The 24,950-nt window shown below is 53.6% G+C and overlaps 7 protein-coding genes across 7 annotated transcripts; 3 read left to right on the plus strand and 4 right to left on the minus strand.

Annotated features, from left to right (window-relative positions):
- Positions 1–561: 561 nt before the first annotated feature.
- Positions 562–982, plus strand: LRP88_02394 (uncharacterized protein; the record flags this gene model as incomplete). The annotated part of the gene is made up of 2 exons (XM_083239046.1): positions 562–817; positions 870–982. The coding sequence occupies 2 exons, from the start codon at positions 562–564 to the stop codon at positions 980–982; spliced, it is 369 nt and encodes a 122-aa protein (XP_083104176.1).
- Positions 983–1,711: 729 nt separating this feature from the next.
- LRP88_02395 (uncharacterized protein) lies at positions 1,712–4,443 on the minus strand (the record flags this gene model as incomplete). The annotated part of the gene is made up of 2 exons (XM_083239047.1): positions 1,712–4,343; positions 4,394–4,443. 2 exons carry the CDS (start codon positions 4,441–4,443, stop codon positions 1,712–1,714), a joined length of 2,682 nt encoding a protein of 893 aa, XP_083104177.1.
- Positions 4,444–6,161: 1,718 nt separating this feature from the next.
- Positions 6,162–7,168, minus strand: LRP88_02396 (Isy1-like splicing factor; the record flags this gene model as incomplete). The annotated part of the gene is made up of 3 exons (XM_083239048.1): positions 6,162–6,192; positions 6,388–7,115; positions 7,166–7,168. The coding sequence occupies 3 exons, from the start codon at positions 7,166–7,168 to the stop codon at positions 6,162–6,164; spliced, it is 762 nt and encodes a 253-aa protein (XP_083104178.1).
- A 1,450-nt stretch (positions 7,169–8,618) lies between these two features.
- On the minus strand, positions 8,619–10,152 carry LRP88_02397 (dolichyl-diphosphooligosaccharide-protein glycotransferase; the record flags this gene model as incomplete). The annotated part of the gene is made up of 4 exons (XM_083239049.1): positions 8,619–9,044; positions 9,097–9,794; positions 9,850–9,960; positions 10,011–10,152. The coding sequence occupies 4 exons, from the start codon at positions 10,150–10,152 to the stop codon at positions 8,619–8,621; spliced, it is 1,377 nt and encodes a 458-aa protein (XP_083104179.1).
- Positions 10,153–10,777: 625 nt separating this feature from the next.
- Positions 10,778–11,068, plus strand: LRP88_02398 (NADH:ubiquinone oxidoreductase subunit NDUFA3; the record flags this gene model as incomplete). The annotated part of the gene is made up of 2 exons (XM_083239050.1): positions 10,778–10,964; positions 11,022–11,068. The coding sequence occupies 2 exons, from the start codon at positions 10,778–10,780 to the stop codon at positions 11,066–11,068; spliced, it is 234 nt and encodes a 77-aa protein (XP_083104180.1).
- A 404-nt stretch (positions 11,069–11,472) lies between these two features.
- LRP88_02399 (uncharacterized protein) lies at positions 11,473–19,547 on the minus strand (the record flags this gene model as incomplete). Its single annotated transcript, XM_083239051.1, has 6 exons — positions 11,473–11,505; positions 11,553–12,448; positions 12,498–15,941; positions 15,989–16,469; positions 16,528–16,916; positions 16,964–19,547. The coding sequence occupies 6 exons, from the start codon at positions 19,545–19,547 to the stop codon at positions 11,473–11,475; spliced, it is 7,827 nt and encodes a 2,608-aa protein (XP_083104181.1).
- A 2,399-nt stretch (positions 19,548–21,946) lies between these two features.
- LRP88_02400 (S8 family peptidase) lies at positions 21,947–23,595 on the plus strand (the record flags this gene model as incomplete). The annotated part of the gene is made up of 2 exons (XM_083239052.1): positions 21,947–22,312; positions 22,369–23,595. 2 exons carry the CDS (start codon positions 21,947–21,949, stop codon positions 23,593–23,595), a joined length of 1,593 nt encoding a protein of 530 aa, XP_083104182.1.
- Between the last annotated feature and the right edge of the window lie 1,355 nt (positions 23,596–24,950).

Raw genomic sequence — 24,950 nt, forward strand, 5'->3', positions numbered from 1 at the left:
AGGACTACCCTGCATAACACGGGAGCGTAGATCACGGCGCCTCCCGCATCATATGTCCAACATTTAAACAGATGTATGTATACTACGTAGCAGCTCTGCATCTGCATCAATCGTATCGCGCACCAAGGGTCCTCATAGGGCAAGTATCTAAAAATAACCAAAGGCTTCTAGACTCTTGTCGATCCGGGGCAGAAGAGGATCCACATGCAGCTGTGTCGACCCATCCAATCGATGTAAGCGTAGACCTCGTGTAGAGTATTCTCTCGTCAGGTTGTTTTGAGACATTGTGAGAGAGTATGCAACGTTGTTTGAGACTGTTGGTGATCATGGGGAGGTTTCGATGACTTCATCAATCTGGGGGATACGAGATGGAGGAGTAGATATCCTTGACGAGAATTGAATCTGTTTACTATAAAGACATCCCGTGGTCGCTCTTGTTCCATCTCATCATCAACACTCAACACTCAACACTGCAACAACACAGTTCACAAAGACTACCTCACTCACAACTCCATCACCAAACACCCAATACAAACACCACATCAACCATCAACAATCAACATGAAGTTCACCACCATCCTCGCCGCCGCCGCCCTCACCCTCACCGTCTCAGCCAAGTCCCCCCTCCCGCCACCCCGCCCCCTCCTCGAAGGCACCGTAAACTCGGACCGCGACTGCAAGAAGTCAATCACAAAGTGGACCATTGACGAGAACGCCCACGACCGCTGCGTCGTCTTTGACGAGGAGCTCGAGGGTGTCGAGGACTATGCTGTCAAGTCTCTCAGGGTTGATGCTCTCAACAACGACAAGTGTGGACGTGAGTACTCCCCTCTGTGAAAGTGAAAGCAGTTTATTAATTGTCGTGATAGTCTGGGTCTACAGTGATCATGGATGCCACATGGCTGCTCGCAGGGTTGAGCCCAAGACTTGTGTGGTTGCCGACCGTTGGGGATGGCGATCTTATGCCATCTTCTGCCTCTAGAGGATGGCAGAGTAGCTGGGTGTACGGAGTAGAGCAGCTGGCAAGGGGGTTGGTTCTCTTTGTGGGGGACTCAGAATGATAATACTAGACGCGATGTTTTATGCGGCATACACGACTTAGATTAGACTTGCTTTTAGTACTTGGACACTCCTTCGTATTATATACACTCATCTTGTACATGCTCCAAGAGTTTCATCACTATTCCAACTACCCATCGTCTTGGGCTAACAAAGGTATGCATGAGAGACTTCAAGCTTGTGACACCCTGTAACAGGCAACACCTCTACAACTAGAATACTTTCCAAGGGTAGAGTCCAGGCAATATATACCAAGAGCCTCAAGGAAGGAAGTGGTGAAAGGTAGGCAAGTCACAATTAACACTCAGCGGCTCATTCGACAAACTTCAATGCTGCCAAGCATGGACAGGTCTTGCATAAAGTCATATGTATAATCCAGCTCGGCAAATATGATCCAAAGCTCCGGATATCCAACCCTTAAACATTATCCACTAGTCATGTCCCAAACGATTGGCCAGGATATATACAAGAAATATAATAAAGTAAAAAAGAAAGGCTCAGACAGAGGGGGACGGGGGTATGTAATGGTAAATCTATAAACGAACGACACGCCATATCCACAAAGGGAAGTGATTTTTGTTGCAACAATCATGTACGAAAAGAAGAAGAGACGGACGATATATATGCAAATGTGTCATGAGGGCGTGGCAAGCTAGATGAAGCCCGGGTTGAACTCGTCCACGACAGGGTTGGGTGTCCGCACTCTGCCTGACTCTGGTCCGACACCTAAGGTCGTCGTCGGGACCTTGATGGGAGCTGGTCTTGGAGGCGCCCGCTTGGCCTCGACGCGCGTAGCGCTTTGGTCTCGGGGTGGTACGAAGTCGACCATGACGGGCGAGATGAGTGGCCTAGTGAGATTCGGCTCGGGTGCGCTGTGGTAGTTGCCGTCTGCGGCCATGTCGAAGCTGCGGGCAAGATTCTCACTCGAGCTGGAGATGGACTTTTGCAGCGACGGGAAAGACGGCGAGGGCAGGCTCGGGGGGGTAGGCGAGATGGGAGAGGACGTATACTGCCCTCCAAAGCGAGGACTCAACGACTCATCGGTCGCCTGCGCAGGAGACTGAAGAGGGAAGTCGGTATGGAAGGGCGAGAGAGGAAGAGGCATAGCCGAGCGGTGAGGGTTGGCTCCGCCAAAGTCGTCCCAGCTGGGGAGAGCGTAGCCGTGGCCCTCGGCTGAATCCTTGTGCTGCGACTCGGGTGTAGGAGAGGCTTCAGCTCGAGGAGGAGGATACATGGGGCGTTGCCGGCGCTGCTTCCTTGGGCCTAGGCCAAATGTGCTTTCAGGGCTAGTAGGCTCCATGCCAGGTGGCTTGCGGCCACGGGGAAGACCCTTTGACATGGGAAAATCACCCTCGATAGGAGCTCGCGTGGAGAAGGGGCTTGCAATTCGTGGTGGTTCCGGGGCCGCACGGGGTGAACTCTCGGAGCGCAAGTAGTTGCCTTCATCAGGGGGTGGGCCATAGGGACTTCGAGGGCCTCCACCAAGGACAGGAACCGTAGCAGAGCGGTCGACAAGTGGAGGAGGAACGCGGAGAGGTCGGCGGGCTTGGGGATCCGAGTCAACTCGGGGTCGGAAGCCGCGCGGTGGAGGATCGAGAGGGCGAGACATGTAGCCAGGTTGTGCGCCTGAGGTGCCCGTCGAGGTGCCAGCTGGACTCGGTGGTGTGTTTGGTTGAATGTTCATCTGAGGCGGCGGAGGAAGAGGAGCAGTAGGAGATCGATATGGTGATGGGAGTGGTCGCGTCGGAGGAGAAGAGTTGGGAGGTTGGTATGGCATATACTGCCTGGGTGGTAGTTGAGCAGAGTGAGGAGGCTGCAGAGTCGCGGATGAGTCAGGGAACTTGAACGAGGACTGATCAAAGGCTTTGCGAGATTGATCCGAGAGTTGTCGGTAGTGCATCGAGTCCGGTGGAAGTGTGGGGGACGGCTGTGGAGACTGATTCTGAAGTTGAGGAGGCTGCGAAAGCGGCGAAGGTTGGGGAGATCGCGAAGGTGAGAGTGGCCGCGAGACCTGAAGAGATTGAGGAATCTGGCCAGGCTGGAGAGCCTTTGAAGGCTGAAGCTGCTGAGATGGCTTGTGCTGAGGAGGTTGAGGAGTCTGGATGCGTGGTGTATCCTCAGCAGTTGACACAGTCGACAGAGGAGAAGTCGCATCGCTTGTGTTGCGCGCCCTAGTCGATCCCGTCTCGCTCAAACTCAGGCTCGGACTCGACTGCATCGTTCTCAGAGGGCTCGCGGTCCTCGCCGTACCAAAGGCCCTTGGCTTGACTGTCGTATCAGTCGGGCTCACAGAGGTCTCGCTCGTAGGTGTCTCCAAGCTCCTGTTTCCAACACTCCCTCTCCTAACAGTCTCTCCAAAGTCGAAACCCGAAAAGTTGCCTGCCAGTCCCTCCACCATAGGCTTAGCAGCCTCACGAGCCCGAAGCTCGTCAACTTCCATGGCAAAACTCTGTCGGCGAGGGGTGTGGAACGTCAGGGTGTCGCGCTTAGCCTGAACGTTGCGAATCACGGGTGCCTCCCAGATATCCTCACTGGAGCGCGCAACCGAGGCAGCAGGGCTAGGAAGAGCCATAGGGCCGGCCACATCGACGTTGCGAAGTCCACTAGGGGCGGGTACGTTGCGGCGGCTGCTCGAAGGTCGGTTGGTTTCTTGACTGGCGGGTGAAAACGGTCGCTCAGCGTTAACGATTGACGGTGGTGGAGAGGGATACCCGTTGGTGGCCTGCTCCTTGCTGTGGTCCTTCGAAGCATCATCCCGCAGACCAAACTCGAACTGCTCAAAGGTGCTCTTGCTGTCGTCCATAGGCGTCCCAGGTATACTGCTAACCGAGTCCTTTCCAAAGTGCACATTAAAAGGGTTATCCGATACATCCCTCCTCGAAGTTGCGGTGCCTGGTCGTGTAGGCGTGCCAGGTCTATTCGCCGTAGGACCACCGCCCCCTATGGGACCCGGCGCAACGAGACTCGTGGAACTTCCATTGGCGAAGCGCGTGTTGAGATTAACGTCGGATGAGTGGAATCGCGGGTTGCCCATGGCGGGAGCTCGAGGAGCGCTAAGGTCGACCATGGAGGAAGCACCTCCAGCGGCCGCCGGGGCATTCATGTAGGGGGCACGATGCCATTGTAGATCGCGGTTGGAGGAGGATGTGTCGGGGCGGGCGCCGGGTGTGCCCGGGAGCGGCAAGTTGCTGGCTGTGAGTTGATGAACATCCTTGGATGTGAGGTCTGATTGATCGGTTCGATGCAGGTGCTGTATCTGTTTTGTGGTGGCCTTGGTCTTGTCGCTGTCAAAAGTGTCAGTACCCCGGAAGGAGCGACGAGAGGTGGTGCTTACTGTGACTTTTTCCTATCGCCTCCAAGCTTGAGGCCAAAAAAGGACACCATCTCGAGTAGACGGGAAAGAATCTATGTCGTTCATGAGCCTCAGATTCTGTGAATATTCCCCAGAGAAATCATGCTTGTTCAAGGTAAGGTTGTCTCCTTGTCCTGCAAGTTCTCTTTCTAGAAGGCCGTTGCCCAGAGACTTACCGTTAAGGGTCCGGCTCAACGGGGGGGGAGGGCCCACGAGGCGCAAGATGGGTAAACCAAGTGGGCTAATTTAAATGGTATAATTTTAGAATGGGAACCCGTCAGGTACGGCGTCGAGCCGTGGACAAGTAAGATGAAGAGGATATCCAAGATTGGATAAAGTCTTCGCTCTTCAACTTGATTCTCTTGTAGAGATCATTGCTCGTCCAGTCGAGACCAAGAAGCCAAAAAAGGAGTGTGTGGTTGTTGAAAAGGCTCAAATGACGGGAGAGCAAGGTCAAGTTGGCGATGGATGGAGCTGAGGCTGAACTAGACCAGGTTCACAATTCAGGGGCTCGGAATGGCGCCGTCGCGGGGTCGAAAAAGAGCGCCAAAGCAGAGGAATTTTGCAGAAAAGAAGCAAAGAGCCAGGCAAGCCCAAGCCTATTCAAGTAGAGACAGACAATTCCCAAGAGAGAGAGTAAAAAAAGACACTGCCACAGACAGCCAACAAAGCCCGCTCTTCTATCTTGGGAATTCGTGCGTGAGACGAGACGGAACCTGAAAGGAGTGAGATGGTGCACTGCGCCTCGAAAAAGTTGAAAGAAGACCACGCGAAGGATGACGATGCATAGGAGGGAAAAAAAAGAAGGAAAAGAAAGAGGTCCCATTCTTTTCCCTTTCCCGCCCGAGGGCCAAGACATCAAGTGACGATCTTGGGGGCGAGATTGGATGAGAGAAATTGAACCAGCGGCGGGCACGCCTTGTCCACGTTATACCCTTGTCGTGACGCCAATGCAAATGCCTTGCTCTGCATGGTGGATTATCATGGGATGGGAGTTCTGTGGGTTTTTGAAGAAATGCCGTCTCTTGCAGCTCGGCTTTTTCGCTGTGAGGGTATCCAACTCAACTCAACACATGCATCACGATTCAACTCTCACATATCCATCATTGCGGTTCATCTCCTCAAAGACAAGAGACATTGAAAGACAAGAGACAATGCCTGAGACCACCCGTCAGACATCCCCCCTCTCTAGACCCATCCAAAACGGGAAGCTGTCCTCAGGGGTCCAGCGCCCAACGCGGTCGACAGGGGTCTAAACATGCATCTCTCCTCTTCCCTTTTCCTTTTCTTCGCTCCCGTCCCAAGGGGCTATAACGATCGTCACCCCGAGCTGAAACTCTTTCCCCTCGTAGGCGACCCTGAAACACGGCATGGGGGATCCTTCTCTGCCGATAAAGGAAAAAAGAGAAGACTTGCAAAGAGTTCAAGACAGATCACCATCTTGACTAATGGACACGCCCTTAGAGCGCGCGTGAAACGAAACATAAACGGCTCCCATTGTTAATTAATTTACCCATCACCAACTCGATCCATGACCCCTGCGGACTTGCCCGTCCATGCAATGACAGCCCGGGGAACGCGGGCGCCGTCCTGGCCTATACTCACCGTACTATACCCAGGGTCGTTAGCCTTGCGAGGACCGAATATTTGGTGGCCATAATTAGTATCGTCACGCTCTGAGTTGTCGACATCTCGCATATCTTTTAACCCCCTTACCTACGTAATGTTACCTCCACCTTTGGTTTTTGAACTACCAGCCCAGTCCCGTGAAACCGTTGCGCCTTTGAATACATACAGCTAGTAGTAGTGTTACCGTCCGAAACGCCAAATCGTGACTAGAAACGTCCCCATCAAACATCCGCCATAGATAGAACAGGCCATTTGAAGGCCGCTCAACCAAAACCCTAACAATCAACTCTTGATTCAAGAGTCGTCTTCAGAGTTGCCCACCCAGCTTCACACCCACAGCTGATCACAGCTGATCCAGCAACTTCCTTCTCCTCCGATCAATCAACTCCTCCTGCACTTCCTCCAACGTCGGCAGCTCCCACGTCACCCCATCCCCTCCGTCACCCGGCAGAGGCTCCCACCCATCGGGCACGTCTCGGCTCCCCGTCTCGAGCATGTGCTCCATAGCCTGCCTCTCCTTCTCAGCCTCGTACGCCAACATCTCGTCCTCCTCCTCGTCGGGCGCGTATCCATAGTAGGCCGCGTCCACGTTGCGCCGCAGCTCGCTCCTCTCCTCCAGAGGCTTCTCGTCTTGTCCTTTGGTGCGTGCTGCTTCGAATAGTTCCTTGACGCCAGGGAGTTCTCTTGCGCGGCCAAAGTACTTGTATCCCTTGCCACCACCAGGTATCTCCCTACCCTGCTCGTCGTATATCTTTCCTCCACCGCGCATGTAATTCGGACCTCCTAAATTGCGTATCTGCACCTCCCACATGTGCTTCTCGCGCATGAGCTTGTTGATCTCGTCGTTGAGGTCGCGGATCTGGTAGTCGCTGAGGATGGGGTCCTGGATGCGCGACATCTTGCGCGAGATCTCCTTGAGAACCTGGCCGCGCCACTTCTCGCATGCTGGGATGGCCTCGACTTCGGTGATGAGCTTGGGGCGGCGGGTGCGGCCGGCGTCGATGATGCCTAGGTCTGCTGCTTGGGCTTCGCGGAAGCGAAACAGCATCGACTGCGCTTTTTCCGAGTTTCGAGCCTGGAAGAGTTAGCCAAAATACACATATGAGAGTCTAGTAGAGTACATACCATCTTGACGATTACGCTATGCGAGTAATAGAGATTGGCAGAGTAAACGGCTTCTAATGACAGCAAGCCAGATGTTGTCGCGCCCAAGTTTTCCCAGCCTCGTCTCGTTGGACTGAAGAGGGTCTAGGTCTCAGAAGCAAAAAGTGGCGCTCAGCCACAATGCAGCAGCCACAGCTTGGCACTGTCAGCCTTATCCCAAGTCTACGCGACCAAACGCGACTTCGACTCTGATTCACTGACCTTCAACTTCACTTTTTTTTTATCACCTCTTTTGGTCCATGAATCACAGTCGTTTGCAGTTAACAATAGACCTGTTTTTATTTACCCGAAATGTACTGATTGCGTGCACATTTTTTTCGCCTACAAAAGCCAGCTTCTCCGACCGCATTCTCGCCTTCTTTTCTTTCCTCCTCATGGACCAGCAAAGGCGACGTTCCGACAACCACTTCACTTCCTCCTCTCCTGACTTCATCCGCCCGCTCGCGCACACTCACCCGGGCACTACACAGTCGAATTCCTAATTGTCAGCACCCTCGATGCCTACAGGCATTGCAACACCCACCCCTCGGCGCATCACCTCCCCTCCCCTTCGCTGCACTCTTCCCCTCCGGGCATGGCCCGACCCGAGCTGACTATCGCCTTGCGATACCGCCAGCGGCTGCAGTGATGAAGACGTTCACATGAGCTTGGTATATCTTTCGCTTGGTCGGGTCTTCTCAAAGAACCACTCGCGAAAAGATACATGACCCAAATTCAAGAACAGAGATCTGAGCAAGCCTTCCTCCAACTTTCTCCTCCCCTCTCTTCTCCTTTTGCACCCCTTCACTCACCCAAACAGGACTTTCCACAGCCGCAATGACCGACACTCTTCACCAAGAAGCTGTTCTCACACGCGATGCCCGTTCTGGGCTTGCGGAGGCGCACATGTTTTGCACTATAGTTTTCAATCGGAGCAGGCTTGTCCTGCTTTTGTGGTGGGGAAGAGGTACGGGAGTGGGAAGAGGATGGAGAGAGTCGAGATACAAACTATTTTGCCCGGTGATGATTGAACGACCAAAAAGCCAAATTTGCAGGCAGCAGCGGCGTACATGTTTTACATGTTTGGCGTTATTCACTGTCCACAGCCGCGCGTTGTCAGTGAGAACCCAAGAGAGCTAATCTGAGGGCATCACGTTTGTATCTTGGCATTTCCATAGTGTGCATGTCTTTGATAGTTGAAACTAGTTGGTGCGTTTCTTGAGGCTCGTGAATACTCGTAGACACATCAATACAGAGCTCTAGCTGCTCGACAGTATGGATACACTGAAGCCTGTAGTCGACAAATGCATTCTATATTCATCCCATTTTTGTTCCTACTCTACACACGCAACTGACCCACGACTCCTGATCATGGCGTTGCTATAATAAGAAAAACATCGTACATTGCATTCCCTTCTCCCATTCACTGCTCCATCTATTGCGTCTTCTTGCCCTTTTCCAAAGTGGCCACGGGCTGGCTGTACATCCAGATAACGCTAAACGCCAGGAAGCCAGTGACGGTGGCTCCAATACCCGTCAGCCAGGGCCAGGCGCCCGAGATGACGTAACTGCGCGGCCACTCGTCGTGAGCCATGTGTCGCACGCTGACCGTGTTCTTCTCCTCGACGTTGGTCAGGAAGGGTCGCTTGTAGTTGACCTTGAAGTTGAAGATGCCGTGCTGGTCGGGAAGCGTAAAGTTGGTGCTGAAGACGGTGGCGTGCTCGTCGACGTGCGTGGCCTTGAGGTCCAGGCGGTGGAAGGGAGACAGCATGGAGAACTCGAGCTGGAGAGAGTCGCCAGGAGGGAGCTCAAAGGGCATCCAGCTGCGCCAGGCATACTCGGAGATGGAGATGCTGTAGGTCTATTGCACATTAGCCATCAGTTCAGATATCAGTCAATTCCACCAAACTTACCACATCGTTCTTGACTCGGTAAATTTCAGGGTTGGTCTCGTTGTCGCCCACGAGGTGGTGCTCAATCTTGTTGACCCGCAACACACCAAGCTCCTTGAAGGTCCAACCCGCCAAGCTGGTGATGAATTCGCGGTTGCTGGGGTACAGAGCCTTGCCGCCCTTTCGGGCGACCTTGGTGTCAAAGGTCTTGTCCTGGAGCATCTCGGCGGAGCCAATGATGGTGAAGCGCGCCGAGTTGCGAGCCTGCATGGTCGAGACCAGCGCAAGCTGCTTTCCAGCAGCGAACAGCTCATCAGGATCAACAGTCTCGGCCTGCTCCTTGGGGTTGTAGCTGTACGCGGTGGGAGGGGCGCGGAGGATAGGCGTAAGGAGAGGTCCCGAGCCCAGGGTGTGACCAACGGCGTTGGAAACAGCAAGCAGGGCGCCGGGAATCTCAAAGTAGTCCTTCAGACCAGGTCGGACGTTTCGGGGAGCGTCCAGAACCAGGACATCGTGGGACTCGGCGGCCGAGATAGTGTCAAAGTTGAAGTGGTCGACAATCTTACCGGTGCGCTCGACGGGCAGCGCAATGTCGAGCTCGGCGAGGACGGAGACGAGGGATGTAGGGACGGCGTGGGTGGAGGACATGGTTAGGAGGATGTTTCCGCCGGCGTTGATGAAGTCGAGGATGATATTGGGGGTCAAGTTGGGGCCGAGACCTGCACCCAAGTCAGCATATTCACTCCCCGTGAGATCCAAGATATCATCACGAACCCTTGACCTTGGTGGGGAGGAAGAGGAGGTGATCATAGTTCCTCTCGCCGAGACGGAACAAGCTCAGGGCGCTGTTCTTGGGAGACTCGTATGTAATCTGATATCCTCGCTCTGCGCCAGTCAGCAAAAGATGTGAGAGGCCATCGAATGGGATGGTGTACCGTTGAGGTCGGCAAAAAAGGTGGAATACGCCTCCTTCTCCTCGACGGCATCCAACACGACCAGCAGTCGATTGCCAGCCGTGCCCGCGGCCGAAACCAGGGCCGCGAACAAAAGGAGCGCGAGGCTCAAAAGCGACCGCATCTTGGATTATGACAGGATTGTCTTGATTATTTCGTCCTCGTCTCTCTTGGTACAAAAGACGCGACAAGGTTGAGAGGGACGTGGACAGCTTGCGCTTTCGGGGGAGCTTCCAATGCAACAGGCGTAGTGAGCTTGCGTTTAGGGATACGTAGCCTTGGTGAGCTCTAACAGTGGGGGGTGACGCGGCGCTAGTCCTCTTAAGGTAGTGCTTTTGAAGGTTGAAATATCAAGTGTCGCTGATTTTGAGGCATTGAAGAGTTTAAACACTCCAAAACGTCGTGTACTTGCAATCCTGTGTCATAAATACACTCTAGACGTGTTGTATATATCGTTTTGCATTAGAATGGTCCGTAGAGAGTCGATTCAAAAGCTCATGCGCCCACACTCGAGCCGTTTTATATCCCCATCAGGCTTAGCCCACCACCTCTTGGCATCTCTCCAGCTCCAAAATAATCCGACACCCGCGGCTTGGTTTTTCCGCTCCTGCGATTGGACCGAGCCCAATCGAGCGACCCTCCTCCATGATCCTCATCACCAGTCGGTAGCAATAACCTCACGTCAATTGAGTGCGAACGCCCCTTCTCTCACCTCTGACGCCTGCTGACTTCCCGTCTAGTCGCCCATCATGTCTGCCGCTCCCCTCTTCTGGTCGACTCCCCTCAAGTACTGCCGCTGGGCAGCCCGCGAGCGTCCCGCCCTCTTCTGGTCCGTCATTATCGGCGCCGCCGGTCCCATCTCCATGCCCATCGTGCCTCCGATCCGATACTACTTTGGCGACATTGATGCGCCTCCGGTTCCCGTCACCTATCCTAGTGCGTTGGTCCTCTTCGTGGTGGTACCATGGACTCTTGCTAACCGAGGCCAAACAGTCCCCTCTGGTCCCCGGAAACAGCTTACTGGCTACGACGACGAGTAATCCTACCGAATCGACGAAAGAAAAGGAGGAAACATGACGCTCGAGAGGAGGAGAGAGACACAACATTGTACAAACTACGGCGTTTGAGACAGCGCGGAGGAACCATAGAGGGTATGGAGAGGACCACCTCAGGTCCCCATCCAGCAATTGACGCTCCAATTCGATTTTCACCACGTTTGCTACAAGTTTTTTTTCGTGCCCAGGAAATTTCGCTATTCATATGCGCCCACTTGCGCGAGGTTTCCATGTCTAACATGCTAGGAGGGGGTGCAAGAAACCGCGGGAAACGCCGCCGGCAATGTAAAAAGGAAGAACAAAGACAAAGATATCCATCAGACGTGTTGCTACAATGAGCTTTTGCGGCGATTGATCCGCACTGATGTTCGACTAGGGAGGGCCAGACTCTATCTATCCCGACTCATAAAGTTCCACTCATACTAGGAGTTGTTAGTCTTTGAGACGCGCAGGGAGAGGGTATACTTACAACTCGGCCATCATCATCACCTGTGTATACACACGTCGGCATGGGAGTAATACACGTCACGCCCGCCTCCGTGTTTGCTCCCTTGTCGTTTTTATAGTCCACATGATCAAGCTTTCTGAGGAGCTCCAGCGTCCATCGACTACCGACGATGCTACGACGCCACACATTGACACGGCCTCGCTTGTGTCCTGTAAAGACGAGGTAGTTGTCGAGCCACTCGTTGCCAGCGCCTTCGTAGAAAGCGCATGAGTGAATGTAGTCGTCTTGATCGAAGCAAACGTTCTGCTCTAGGAGGAGTGTGCCGTTGAGGGTGTAAAGGAGCACGTTCGGTCCAGAGCAGAGAAGAATCTCGCCAGAGATATCATTGATGCGAGCACACTCGACAGGACGCACCAGCGGCAGCTTTCGGATAAACGAGAGACGGTTGAGATCCCACAGGAATGCTTGCCCATCCGCAGAGACCGTCAGGAAGGTACTGAACGCCTTGCTTACCGCAATCGTGGTGACGGGCGACTTGTGTCCAAAGAGACTCGACCTTGGCAGTAGCTCCACGTGTTTACCCGGTGCTGTCTGAAGCGCATAGACAGAAACGACACAGTCCTCACCAGCGGTGATGAGGGTCTTGGAGTCGGCAAAGCAGGCGCACGAGATCTGCCCAATATGGAGGTTCTCAAACAGGCCAGCCGGCTTTCGTGCGTTAGCGGGGCGGCCATAGTCAGGGATGTAGTGGCGAGTTACCTTTCGGTTGTCGCTGAAGAAGAAGCGAATGCTGTTGTCGGCGTATCCCCATTCCAGGAATTTGTCATAGGGCGGGAAGTTGAGGCGGAAAGGAGAAGCGCACAGTAAGCGGTCCAGCTTTGGGGCGTAGATCAGGGACGCTACACGCTCATGGCTTTCTGTTGGGGGTCAGCTATGTCGTGAAGGTTAGGGGACAAGATTACATACCAAGAAGTGGGTTGGAGAGGCATCCAAGAGAGAAGACACCTGTGTCGAGTCGTCGAATGGGACATCGTACATGCTCCCGGGCGGGGTGAGGCCTTACGAACACTTGATGTGGTGTCTGTCCAAAGTTGTGAATCACACCAGCAAGGATAGCTCTCTCCTTTGCGTCCGTGATACTGTCCAGGTCGGTTGCGCCGCGGTACGACAGATGATGGAAGACGTTGAGATTCTCCACGGCAGCTTCTCCTCGTTGCTTGTACCCGAAGACGAGATCGATCCACTTGTGCAGATTCTCGCTAACATACGGACTCTCCAATGCCTCTCGATGCTTGGCGATGAAGATTCTTGGGTCACCCTTGGCCCAGGGAGGAAGTTCGACATGGTCAACCTTGGCGCCGTTGCTCTCTCGGTTACCAAAGTTGTATCCGTTGACGTTGGTCAGGAACTCGGGCAGACAGAAGAACTCGGGGATAAGCTCTCTCACGTCAGCCTTGTTTCTGCAAGATGCCGATTTCCATGCCTCGGGAATTGACTGGAACAGCCGATCAGCGTGATCGAAGCTGCCTCCCTGAAGTAGGATGTAGGACTGGACAAAAGGCGGCAATCGAATCAGGTACGATGAGACAATCATGGCGGAAGAGTAGTGGGTGCCATAATGGAAAGGAATCTCTCCAATCTCGGCCAGGGCATTGTAGCTTTCAACGAAGCCACCCACTCGTTGCGGTGTCTGAGCACCCATCGGCTTGGACAGATCGCGGAACGTGTTGGGATCCTCCAGGTCAAGGTCCTCACTAGTGTAGTCTGCCAAGATCCACGGGAATACCGGGTACTGGGTGAGATCGTTGAAAGTCCTGCCAGCCATGGTGTTGACCATCATGAGGTAATGAAAGTTGGAGATCTCGCCCCTCTGCCATCTCTTCAGGATCGGGTTCCAGGGCGTCGAGTTGAAGAATGTGCCAAACTTGGACCCGAAACCCTGAGGAGACTCGTCTACCACCTTGAGAGACTCTAACCTCCAAGCATCCTCAGGGTTCGGCAGTGTATTGGCACCGCTCGTATGAGGGGCTTTGTTGAGCATCTTGACAAACAGGTCATCTCGAACAACCGGATTGATGGTAGTCAACAGATAACTGCGGCCGTCCGTGAAGAACACCTCGATCGCAACATCTCGGAACAGGAAGCGTCGTTTTGAAATGCTGATGACGTCGTGCCAGCGCCAGTGCCTCGACTCTTGCTCCTTGTTGCCAGCATTCTGTCGCTTCTCCGACGTCTTTGAGTCCGTGACGATCTGAGAGAAGGGGTCACGCTCTTCAGGAGGAGCTTGCCAGACGTTGACAATGTCGCCGTTGGCACACTGAAACACGTTGTCCATCATGTAGAGGGCGTCCTTTCCTATGATTAGGATACCTTCGCACGCATCAAGACCGATGATGCGAGAAATGTTGTACGCCGACTGAACTTGGTCGCCGTGTTCCAGCCGCCTCATGACCTTGCGGTTCTTATCTTCAAAGCCTTCATCTCCCTCGTTGGGATCGTTGGGGTCATCCACAAGCTCAAAGTCGTCTTCGGGGGCAACCCCAGAGTTGGGCTGCTCCGTCTGGTCTGTGGTGGACTCGGGCTCCTCTGTGAATTGGGGAGGTTCATTGTTGCCCTCTAGAGCACTTGATGAGCCGGAACGTGTGGGTGTCACAGCAGATGCCGAGATGGAGGGTACCGGGCTTGCTGACGTGTTGAGTCGCAGTGTCTGCATGACTTCGCTTGTCTTTCTCTTGGGCTGGTACTCATCCGACTTAATCGCGAAGTCCGGAAGAACCCTGAGTCGCATCCGGTTTCGCCCTTCAGTTCGATCGAGCTTCCACTTGGGCGGCGTTGCTTCGCTGAAGACAGCACCAGGTCGCCTCAGATCCCGCTCCATCTTCTTGTATGCTGCACTCAAAAACACCAAGTCGTCTTGCTGATCCTGCATGATTCGGTGGTACTTGAAGTACTCAGAATTGTAGATGCTCTTCATCCAGGCGCTGTTGCCAATGTCGTGGCTGAGCAAGACCTTGTCCCTGGTGATGCCCTCAACGTGCCACAACCTAAGCTTCTCCTTACGTTTTGTGATGCGGCTTTTGGCCGTCTCGGCTGTGCGGGCGTTCTCGGCACTAACAAAGTCTTCCCATGTTTTAGACATTCCGCCAAAGAAGAGGACATCCAGGGACGGTCGATGTTTGTCAACCCACTCAACAAAAGATTCATCATCCACTCCAGTAAGTTTCTGAAAGTCCTTGGAGAGTTGTTTCTGGTCCGGTGACATGCACGAGCGGATCAAGGCTGCAGACTCTTCTGGCTTCTGAACCAGGATGATACGCAGAAAGTTGGCTGCCGCAACGCGGAGCGGCATCTTGTCGCCGATAAGCTTTGTGAAAAGCTGGTACCAGAAAAGCTTGAGAAAGTCATCCTCCGAGGAGAAGCAGCCAAGAATTGACATTTGCCAGTACGCCATCTTGTCCATGAACTGCTTGGCCTCAACCACCGTGGTATCTGGGCTATCAAGGTCCGATAGCCTGAGAAGGATAATCCTGAGCAGACAGCTCCTGACCGTAGTAACGGCCTGGCTGCAAAGGCGAACACTTTTGAGGGTAGCAATATCAGGGCGCTGCAGGAATTCCAGCAGCATGCCGATAAAGTCAATCATGGTCTCGGCCCCATTCATGAACCAGCCCTCAAAGATGGCTTCCGACATGTGGAGGCAAAATCTCGACAGATTGGTCAGAATCCTAGGTTCGCAGATGGCTTTCTGGTTCAGTTGGACATTGTTTGTCAGCTGGGTGATCACATTCCTCAGAATGAAGGATTCAAAGTAAGCTTGGTGCTCACGGAAACCCGGAGGCACTTTGGTGAACAGGCCAAAGCCCGGGAAGTCTTTGCGCGAGAGAAGTTGATCCATAAAGACGTTGACGACCAGATCAATGATTCCATCCAAGATATCGCTGCTCGGTTTCTTCTTAGGCGTCGATCTCGTTGGCGGCACTGCTGGGTTCAAGCGAGCTGGACTGGGGCCAACGGGCGATTTGTGTGCTGTGAGAAGGATAAAGGACGATGCTCTCCTAAGGGGTGTGCCTTTAGGAGGTGTCGACTGGGGTGACGGAATGGGATCAACGCTTGTTGTTCGCACAATGGGTGTAGCATGCGAACCACTCCCACCGATAGGCCGAATAATGACGTCGGTTCCTTCAAAAGTGAGGGCAGCATCTCCCGAGTTCAACTCCGTCTCTGGTGTGACTCCATCGGCGCTGACAACGACTGGATAGAGTGCGGCGAGCAGTAGTCTCACCCATTCCGAGGTCAGAGCAAAGTCTCTAAACTCGGTTGAGCGTTCATGGAGATCCAATAGGAAGCGAATGACTGTATGGAGAACCCCGGCGTAGCTCGCCACTCGTTCGCTATCTTTCGAGAAGTTTACTGGAACTATGTCAGTCGGGCTCAGTCCAGGTCAGAACTGTACATACATCGAGTTTCAAGGGCAGTAGCAAGATCCATAGAGTCCGCTCGTGGTCGCAACTCCTTGGCAGAGGCAAACTTCTTGAGTGTATGGCTCGGGGCGGTATGCGTCGCTGGAGAGTCGGGATCGTCTTGGTATCGCGTAACATCCTTCAATCCATGCTGCAGCATTGCTGTGATGACGGACAGTGACTCTGGGTAGACAACCTTGCGCTTGCCAAATATCTCCAAGAGGTTGAAAAAGTCAAAGTTCTTGTCAAAGTCGATCTCGGCAACGTCGTATCCAAATAAAATGCAGAAGCAGATGGGCCAGATGGTCGGCAGATCCCAGAACCGCTTTAGTCGATTTGACATGATGGTAAACCCTCCAGACTTGCCGGCAAATTTCGACGTGTAGTTCGTTCCATGGATCACGAGCAGTCGTGCCAGAATCTTACAGCCATGAACCACAACTTCTGGGTCATCCTCTGCCAGCAGATACAATAGCCACTACCAACGTTAGAAGAGCCACGCATCAGAGGACATGACATCTCACCTTGTTCGTAACTGTGCGGGCAAATTTCTTGATGTGAGACGTGTTCGACTTGTCGCACAGTATGCGTGAGTACATGCTCAAGACCTTGACGCCCAGCTGCTTCTTAGTCAGGAACTTGAGGCCAGAAGGCGAAGCCCCAGACAGGCTGGCATCCGTCGGTGTCCGCGTTCGCCGAGGAGCCGGAGTGCTGGACCTGGAGATCGACGAAAGGGGCCGCGGGCTTCGTGGCAGCGACGAAGCTGGTGAATGAAAGGCGTATGTGATGAAGAGCGACAAAGACCTCATCACCTCCTGGCTAAAGTTTGACGTGACAAGAACCTCAAATGCACCCATGAAATGGGAGATAGTATCATCTGACACCACTTCACCCTTCATCGCATCCAGCAGTCTCTTGACAATTCCTAGAATCTGTTAGGCCTGGCACATCCGCATTCGCATCACAACTTACTCATCCTAATCAACCTCCGACTATTGAACTCATGGTATTTGCTCTTGACAGCGAACGTAACGAATTGTTTGTAGTAAAGCTCTTGAATGCGCGGCGCTGACTTGCGCCAAATGTCCAGGTCGATAAGGAGGATACGGTAAGCTAGTGGGTTGATGATGAATGACTCCATGGGCTCTGCGTGGTTGTATCCAACGAAATCAAGGATCAAGCTCAGAAGCTGGAATGCCAACCGATCGCGGTCTTCACTGGAGACTTGGAGTCGAGTGACGGCAGAGTCACCGATGCTGCCACCGTGCCCCAGCTTCACACGGATGAGCATGGCTAGGATGCCATAGCCATTGTCCTTTTCGATGGCTTCACTGTTTCTCCAATTCTGCCGAATGCAGAAGAAGAGCATCTCAGCTGCCCGAACTGTCTCCTCAATGGTAGAAGCTCTCTCAAAGAGTTTGAGAGCCAGCGGTGTGAACCCAGCCAGGCGCCACAAGTTCTCGTCAAGGTATGAAGGGACAGCGACGATGGGGTTGCCTCGGAACGATAGTAATCCCTGGACTCGGAAGAGTGAGTCAGGGAGACTTGGGACCGCGCAGTTGATAGCCAGAGGGGCGCCCTCTTGGTTCGACGCTCGGAATAGGTTGCGAGAGCAGTTCCTCGGCAACGATCGCAAGAGTCCAGTGTCATAGAACTGCACGTTTTCTGGAAATGTGGCTGAGGGCAGGATACTCAGCAGAATCTTGGACTCTGGGAGTAGTGAACCAGCTTTATCGCGCACAGCTCTGATGATGTCCGAGTGCTCGCCCTTTCCTGGATGCGCGATCTCATTGCGCAGGCCTAGAGTGGCCGATGCCTCGTAGGTTTGAAAGCCTCCCAGGCTATCCTGAAAGTTGCCTTGGTATCGTGGCCCGAGGCCATAATGAACTGCTAGGAAATCGTCACTCAAGACGTCCTCAAACAGATGAGCCGAAGCAAGCGACCACCGTGAAAAGACAAGGCCAGGCCCTACTTGGTTCGAAAGATCCTTAGGCGTGCCAACAAAGGCCTGTACCGGGTTCGTCTTGTTCTGGGACGAGTTGAAAGAAGCGAAGCTCTCATTCGTTCCGTTGGACAGGGGTGGCATATGAGGGTAGTTGCAACGAATCTGTTCCGAAAACTCGCCATTGACGTAGAGGGACGCTTTGCTAGCAGTCATGGTCTTTGGCCGGCGATGAACAATAGCGATATGGTACCATCGCTTCTCCTTGAACGAAACGGTCTTGAAGCGCACGCTAGGCTTATTGGAGGTGACGGAAGTTTGAAGGATAAAGTTGTGGGTATCTCTCTCAAGGTACATGAGCAAGAAGCATGCTTGTGTTGAGTCGAAGACGCCAAAGATGGTGGTGTGTGCAGTGGGATCAAAGCTGTCTACCCGAATCCAGGCTGTAAAAGTGTATCCTGCACTTGACTGGGGCGGAAACGAGCGGCCGAGACTAGATAACTCGAGGGATGAATGACCATGTAAAGAGAGATCAAACTGGAAGAAAGGGGGGCCTGAGTGCTTGGATGTCATCTGCAAGCAGAACTCGGACGCCTCAGAGCCCGGTGTCGAGAGTAAGAATTGGGTGTCAGCAGGTTCGTTGACGCCCAGGAACATGAGCATCTTGCAAATGGCCAGAACCTTTTCCCGTTCAGGGGGACTCAGTGCCGAATCAGGATTGAAGGCGACTCGGAGGAACTGGGAGAGGGCGCCAGTTGAATGCACCGCAGCCCGGTTATAAATGGAGACGGAGATGATGCAGTGAATCGTCTCCAGGACAAGCAGAGAGGCCGGATTCGCAAGGCCATCCTTCATCCGTGGAATGGCTGTCCAGAAGCTGACGACTGCTCTAAGAATCTCAGGGTGCTGTATTATTGTCTTGGCATTCACAACCTCCCGCACTCCAGGTGCGATATTCTCGACAGACTTAGTCAAGACGAGATCCCACTGCTCTTCCACACTATCGTCGTCGCTTGGAGGTGGGTTATCGCCATCAGGCCGAAGTGATTTGGCAATAGACTGGCAAAGGAGATCGAGAGCGTCGTCATCGAGTGAGAAGGAGAGGAGCTTGCCGAACACATGGCAACTTATCCACGCATCGGGTTCTGCTCCGCCGAGGCCTATGCTGGCGATGATCTGCTCCAGGGCTTCCCAACCGCCTCCCTCAACTCTGTATCGGAAAAATCGTCGGTTGCCTGAATGCCCACGCAGGGTCGCCGAGAGAACGTTCAAGGAGTCTCCCAGCAGCTTGAACAGAGCAAGCATATCCGCATCGCTTCGTTTATCGGGGTTGTAGTAGCCTGAAAAGGCACGGAGTAGGTTGAGGATGTGCTGGAAGCCGTCGGCATGGCGGAAATCGTTCTGGTGCACCGACGAGGCCGTCGCGGTGATGTGCTGGCTGATGTGTCGTAGTTTCTTTAATAGGGGCGGAATCTCCGGGAATCCGTTATCTTGGTGGAGAGTCGTGTCGAGGGTGAGCGCGTCGAGCAGGCCCTTCAATATCTCAAAGGACTTGGTGTTGGGTGGGTTCGAGACCGAGGTCGAAGACCGGTATCTTCTCGGTATGGAGGCCATTTTAACGGTCGCAATGCAATCACGGGTTCATTCCAGAAACCGCCCTCCCCCGAGCCCTTCAAGGGTCCAGGCTGTTATCATCCGCTGTCGGCATCGAAAGGTGAGATTTGGGGGCCTGTAGGGGCGGCCGCGGGGTGCATGAAGCTGTGAATGGGAGATCGCCGCACGCCACAGCCACGAGTTGACGAGTAGAAATTTCGTAGATACGGAGGATAGGAAGCACTAGGCGTCGGAGAACAGGCACAGAGACTGGCAATGAGCGAGCGTGTCTCGAAACAACTGGTACAACTGGAGCCTGCACTACCTGTGCTCGATAACTCGTTACGGAGGTCAGCCTTGGAGGTGTGGCTTGTGTTGTGGCGAAGCGAGCCCCTCCTGAGGCTTCGCTGCCTGACATCCATTTGGGAGGGATCGTCCAAGCTGCGTCAGCTCGACTCAAGGAGCTTGGGTGACATGCACACATGACCGAGCTTCCGTCCCTCCGTTAGAGGACGACACAGACGGAGGGAATGTAGAGAAAGTTATTGCCAGGAGAGTTTAGGGGTCGCGATTCTATTTCAACTGCAATGCAACGTGAATTTATCAAGTTGATCTGTCTGGAGTTGCTGTGGCTCAATGACGTCGTTGTGAAGTGATGTTCTTTAGGGTAGGTGACAGTCAAGGAATGAAGCGGACGAAGGATTCCAGGAGTTCGGGTCATTCGGTGTAATATCGAGTAGATACAGAGCAATGTCTATTCCGAGTGATGATGGTGAGATGACTACTGTGTAGTATGTGGTTTCTTCTGGATAAATCTTGATGGACATTCATCTGGGTCCCTCTGAGCACAAGTTGTTGAGGCGCTGCCTCGGATCAAAGTCGGGGTCAAGCAAGCTATGGTGGAGCTCAACACGGGATTGCTCTTCCATCAACAGCTCCGCGATCCGAGATCTCCCATTGACACTGCCTAGTACAATGCCTATCCTGATAAATCAGGTCGTATCAACCAAGAGTGGTTGAGTGCAGCCTCGCGCTTGGCCCGATGCCTGGAATGACCTACAAGCGCCGGTTGATGGCGTTATCTGACGAGATAACCATGGTTACTGAGTTGCTTCAAAGTGGAGAGCTAAGGGAGCTATCGCCGAGACCAGCCTCAGCTGCCAGGCACAGCACAAGCACGGCAAGTGCCCTGCACCTGTCCACCGGGCCCGGAGGCTTTGATGCGGAAAAACAAAGACAATGCTGACCTGCTGAATCATGACGTCTTTTCAGCCTCGGATTGTCTTTCCAAGGAATCGTATCTTCGAGGCAAAAACGCCCTTAACCCCGGGAACGTACTGGGATGGATGAGACCGGCCGGGGTCTGAGGCGCTGCTTGGCTTGGGATGGCGGCGCTTGAGACACAGGCTTGCAACAGGAGGCACGTGCCAGGGACGTCGTCTGACTCGATGGATCAGGCGGATTAGGTCAGTGGGGGCCAATCGGAGCCAGGGCGCTCCCCGCATTCTGCTTGGAGGAACACTTGGTTCTGGCAGCGCAGTGCGCAAACTGGAAGGTACCTTACCTTGTTGAAGCTTGCCTTCCCGGGGTGGGGCGCGAGCAGGATACCTGGGGGGTGCAGGCCACAGCACAGTGAATGCGGCGACTCGTAGCCATGATGCACTGTATGGGCCATGCTGTCTCGGCTCTGTTAGCTCGGTCCCCTTGTGCCGAAGACGAATACTGTACCCATCCAGGATGGCTTGATTCCAAGGCTGACAAACACGGACTAGATGTCCGTGGAGATGAGACAATCAGCCTCGCAAGCGGAAGCAGTGACTCTTTGACAGAGAGTTGAGCTGATGATTTCTGCTGTCCTGGATCTATCTTTCACTGCAACCGATGGCATCTCGCCTTGCATGCGCATCTGTCGCATCTCCAAAGTGCCTGAGTCGCGACTCGGCTCGGCCATCTTACGCTCCGTGCAAGCTTCACTCTCTGCACGGACTGTCATGGGAGCTCACAAGTACCTTGGCTCCAGCAGGTGCCGTTATCGCATTGCCCCAGCGACGACTGAGCAACCGCATTGGCCGGCAGAACTGAAGCTAAACCGTATCAGGCGCTCAGCCACCGCTGATATCAACCACCCTAGCGACTGATGCGTCACACCCTCCTCGGCCGCCCCAGGCCCGCTGAGGCAACACCGGAGCTGTCGCACGCTGGTGGTGCTTATCTACCCCAGGTGCTGCTCGCCATCGCTTCTTCTTCCTTCATCATCCTCATCCGTATTCTATCTCCTTCCCAACCTTTGCTGCACCGGTTCTACCTGATCCATCATCACAGAGGGTCAGGACATCGGCTCGTTTTTCCCTTTCTTGTCCTTGCGTCGCGCGCAGATCAACTTCAGCTTTAGCCGCCTCGTCTCTTGCGGTTTCGTCATCATGAGAACCGCCCTCACTCTCTCCCTGGCAGCTGTCGCCAACGCTGCCTCTTTCAGCGTCGGCACCATCCATGACAGGGCCGCTCCCATCCTCAGCTCCATAGAGGCCGAGACCATTCCGGACTCGTACATCATCAAGTTCAAGGACCACGTTGATGAGACCGCTGCGTCTGATCATCACACCTGGATCCAGAACATCCACAGCCATGGCGAGCAGGAGCGCCTTGAGCTGCGAAAGCGCTCCACTCCCTTCACAGACAAGACCTTTGCTGGTCTGAAGCACACCTTCAACATTGGCAAGGGCTTCAAGGGCTACGCCGGCCACTTTGACGAGTCCGTCATTGAGCAGGTCCGGAATCACCCCGACGTAAGTTGATGGCCCACTATATCCCTCAGCAGACATAAAGCTAACAGCCCACTCAGATCGAGTTCATCGAACGAGACACCCTCGTCCACACCATGATCCCCGTCCAGAACAAGGACGCCGTCACTGAGCTCCAGTGCGACGACGGCAAGACCGAGACGCAGGCTCCTTGGGGTCTTGCTCGTATCTCTCACCGTAAAGCTCTAAACTTCGGTAACTATAACAAGTACCTATACTCCGCCGATGGTGGCGAGGGTGTCGATGCCTACATCGTCGACACTGGCACCAACATCGACCACGTCGACTTTGAGGGTCGCGCCCACTGGGGCAAGACTGTCCCTGCCGGCGATGCCGATGAGGATGGCAACGGTCACGGCACTCACTGCTCCGGTACTGTCGCCGGTAAGAAGTACGGTGTTGCCAAGAAGGCCAATGTCTACGCTGTCAAGGTTCTCCGATCCAACGGCTCTGGCTCCATGTCCGACGTCGTCAAGGGTGTCGAGTTCGCTGCCACCAGCCATCTCGAGCAGCAGCAGAAGGCCAAGGACGGTAAGCGCAAGGGCTTCAAGGGCTCCGTCGCCAACATGTCTCTTGGTGGTGGCAAGACCCAGGCTCTCGATGCCGCCGTCAACGCCGCTGTCCGCACTGGTATTCACTTTGCCGTCGCTGCTGGCAACGACAACGCTGATGCTTGCAACTACTCTCCCGCCGCTGCCACTGAGCCCGTCACTGTCGGTGCCTCTGGTCTCGATGACAGCCGTGCTTACTTCTCCAACTACGGCAAGTGCACTGACATCTTCGCCCCCGGCCTGAACATCCAGTCCACTTGGATTGGCTCCAAGTACGCCATCAACACCATCTCTGGTACCTCCATGGCCTCTCCCCACATTGCTGGTCTCCTCGCCTACTACCTGTCCCTCCAGCCCGCTGAGGACTCTGAGTACGCTATGGCCTCCATCACCCCCAAGAAGCTCAAGGAGAACCTCATCTCCATTGCTACCGAGAACGCTCTGCGCGACATTCCTTCCGACACCCCCAACCTGCTCGCCTGGAACGGTGGTGGCTGCAGCGACTACAAGAAGATCGTCGAGGCCGGTAGCTACAAGGTCAACAAGGCTTCTCCTTCTTCTCCCGCCAAGCAGATCAAGGATGCCGTCGAGCAGGAGATTGGTGTCGTCTCCGGCAAGGTCAAGGAGTTTGGCTCCAAGGCCGAGAAGTTCTCCAAGAAGATCCATGACCTCGTTGATGAGGAGGTTGAGCAGTTCCTCAAGGAAATCAACATGTAAGACCTTTACATCATGATTTAGTGCTTTGGTTACGCATTTTTGTTGGGAATACGGATGGGCATTCGGTCGCTGGGTCGTTTTGTTTTGGGTAGTGATGTCTCGTGAGCTGCTTGCGCTCCAAGACTTGTCGTTTATGCACTTTATTACATGGTTTCGTCCATGATGGCGGGTTATGTTAGGTCTCGCTCGCATTAACATGAATACATATCTTTGTATCATCCTCTGTTTAATTGTGCAACTCGTTCTGTGTGCGTGTTTCTTGTCTCGTGCCGCTCTTTTAGCTTTGTTGACTTGACCAAGCTTTGGTATGAGCCTTGATTGTTGACTCGACGCCATGAGCCAATGAATATGCTTTGTCGGTCCTCAGCGAATCATTGTTAATGTCTTATCCTAAAGTAGAGAGAAATAATTTAAGACTTGATAGAGCCCACTCATTCTTTATTCGATCCTTTTATTAATGCTCCATTAAGTCTCCTCTAACTATTTGTTGTCTTTCTGCTAAGATAGTGGCTCTTGACAACAATATCGTTCATTTTAAGCACAGGTGCGCAAGCTTCATGAACCTTGAAGGACAGAGAGTTATTACCTGCACAGCATTGCCAACAAAATCTCTTGAGAGTTTCCATGGCTTAAACTTCCTGACAACATGTAGTCAATAAAACCTTGACACCTATAAAGGCAAATCTGACCGAAGTTATAAATGGCATCGTGCCACCCTTCCTCTCGTCGCTCACTTTCCCGTCTGCAACGACTATGGATAATAGATACACAATGAACTACAACGGACAACCTTCAACATTTCCGTGGCATCGGCTTCCACGGGAATTACAGCTCAATATTCTGTCCTTTCTGGCCCGTCGTCAGGGTCCCACCAACCACGTCGAGTCGCCCTCTGAGGAGAGTACCGCCAAGCAACATGTTGGCCATGTTGCCAAGTGCGCCGCCGTCTGCCGAGACTCGCAAGAATATTTCGAAAAAATCCTCTTTCGAAAGGTTACCGTTCATCAGAAAGATCTTGCCGGACTTCACAAGATCAGCCGCTGTCGCACGGAGCGGATTCAACATCTCTGGTTACGCATCGAACTCCCCCCCTACGGCTGTCGAATGTGTCGTTGTGCAACCAATGGCTTAGCTTCTGAAAAGAGCGCCTTCATTCTCGATAAAGCCCTTTGTAATGTGCTTCGTGTCCTCCGCCGCTAGAAGGCACGCAACTCATCGCACCCAAGTGGCGGCTTAACCTTGGAGATCAGCACCCACTCCCCCAGTGATTCATAGCATGAGTTCAGGAACATTTATTTTTGAAGATGATGAAGATAGCGATGAAGGCCCTGATGTCTGTACCATTGACGATCCGA

This window comes from Fusarium phalaenopsidis (assembly GCF_050370095.1).
Source record: "Fusarium phalaenopsidis strain FUZ10S chromosome Unknown contig_32286, whole genome shotgun sequence".
Classification (NCBI taxonomy): domain Eukaryota; kingdom Fungi; phylum Ascomycota; class Sordariomycetes; order Hypocreales; family Nectriaceae; genus Fusarium; species Fusarium phalaenopsidis.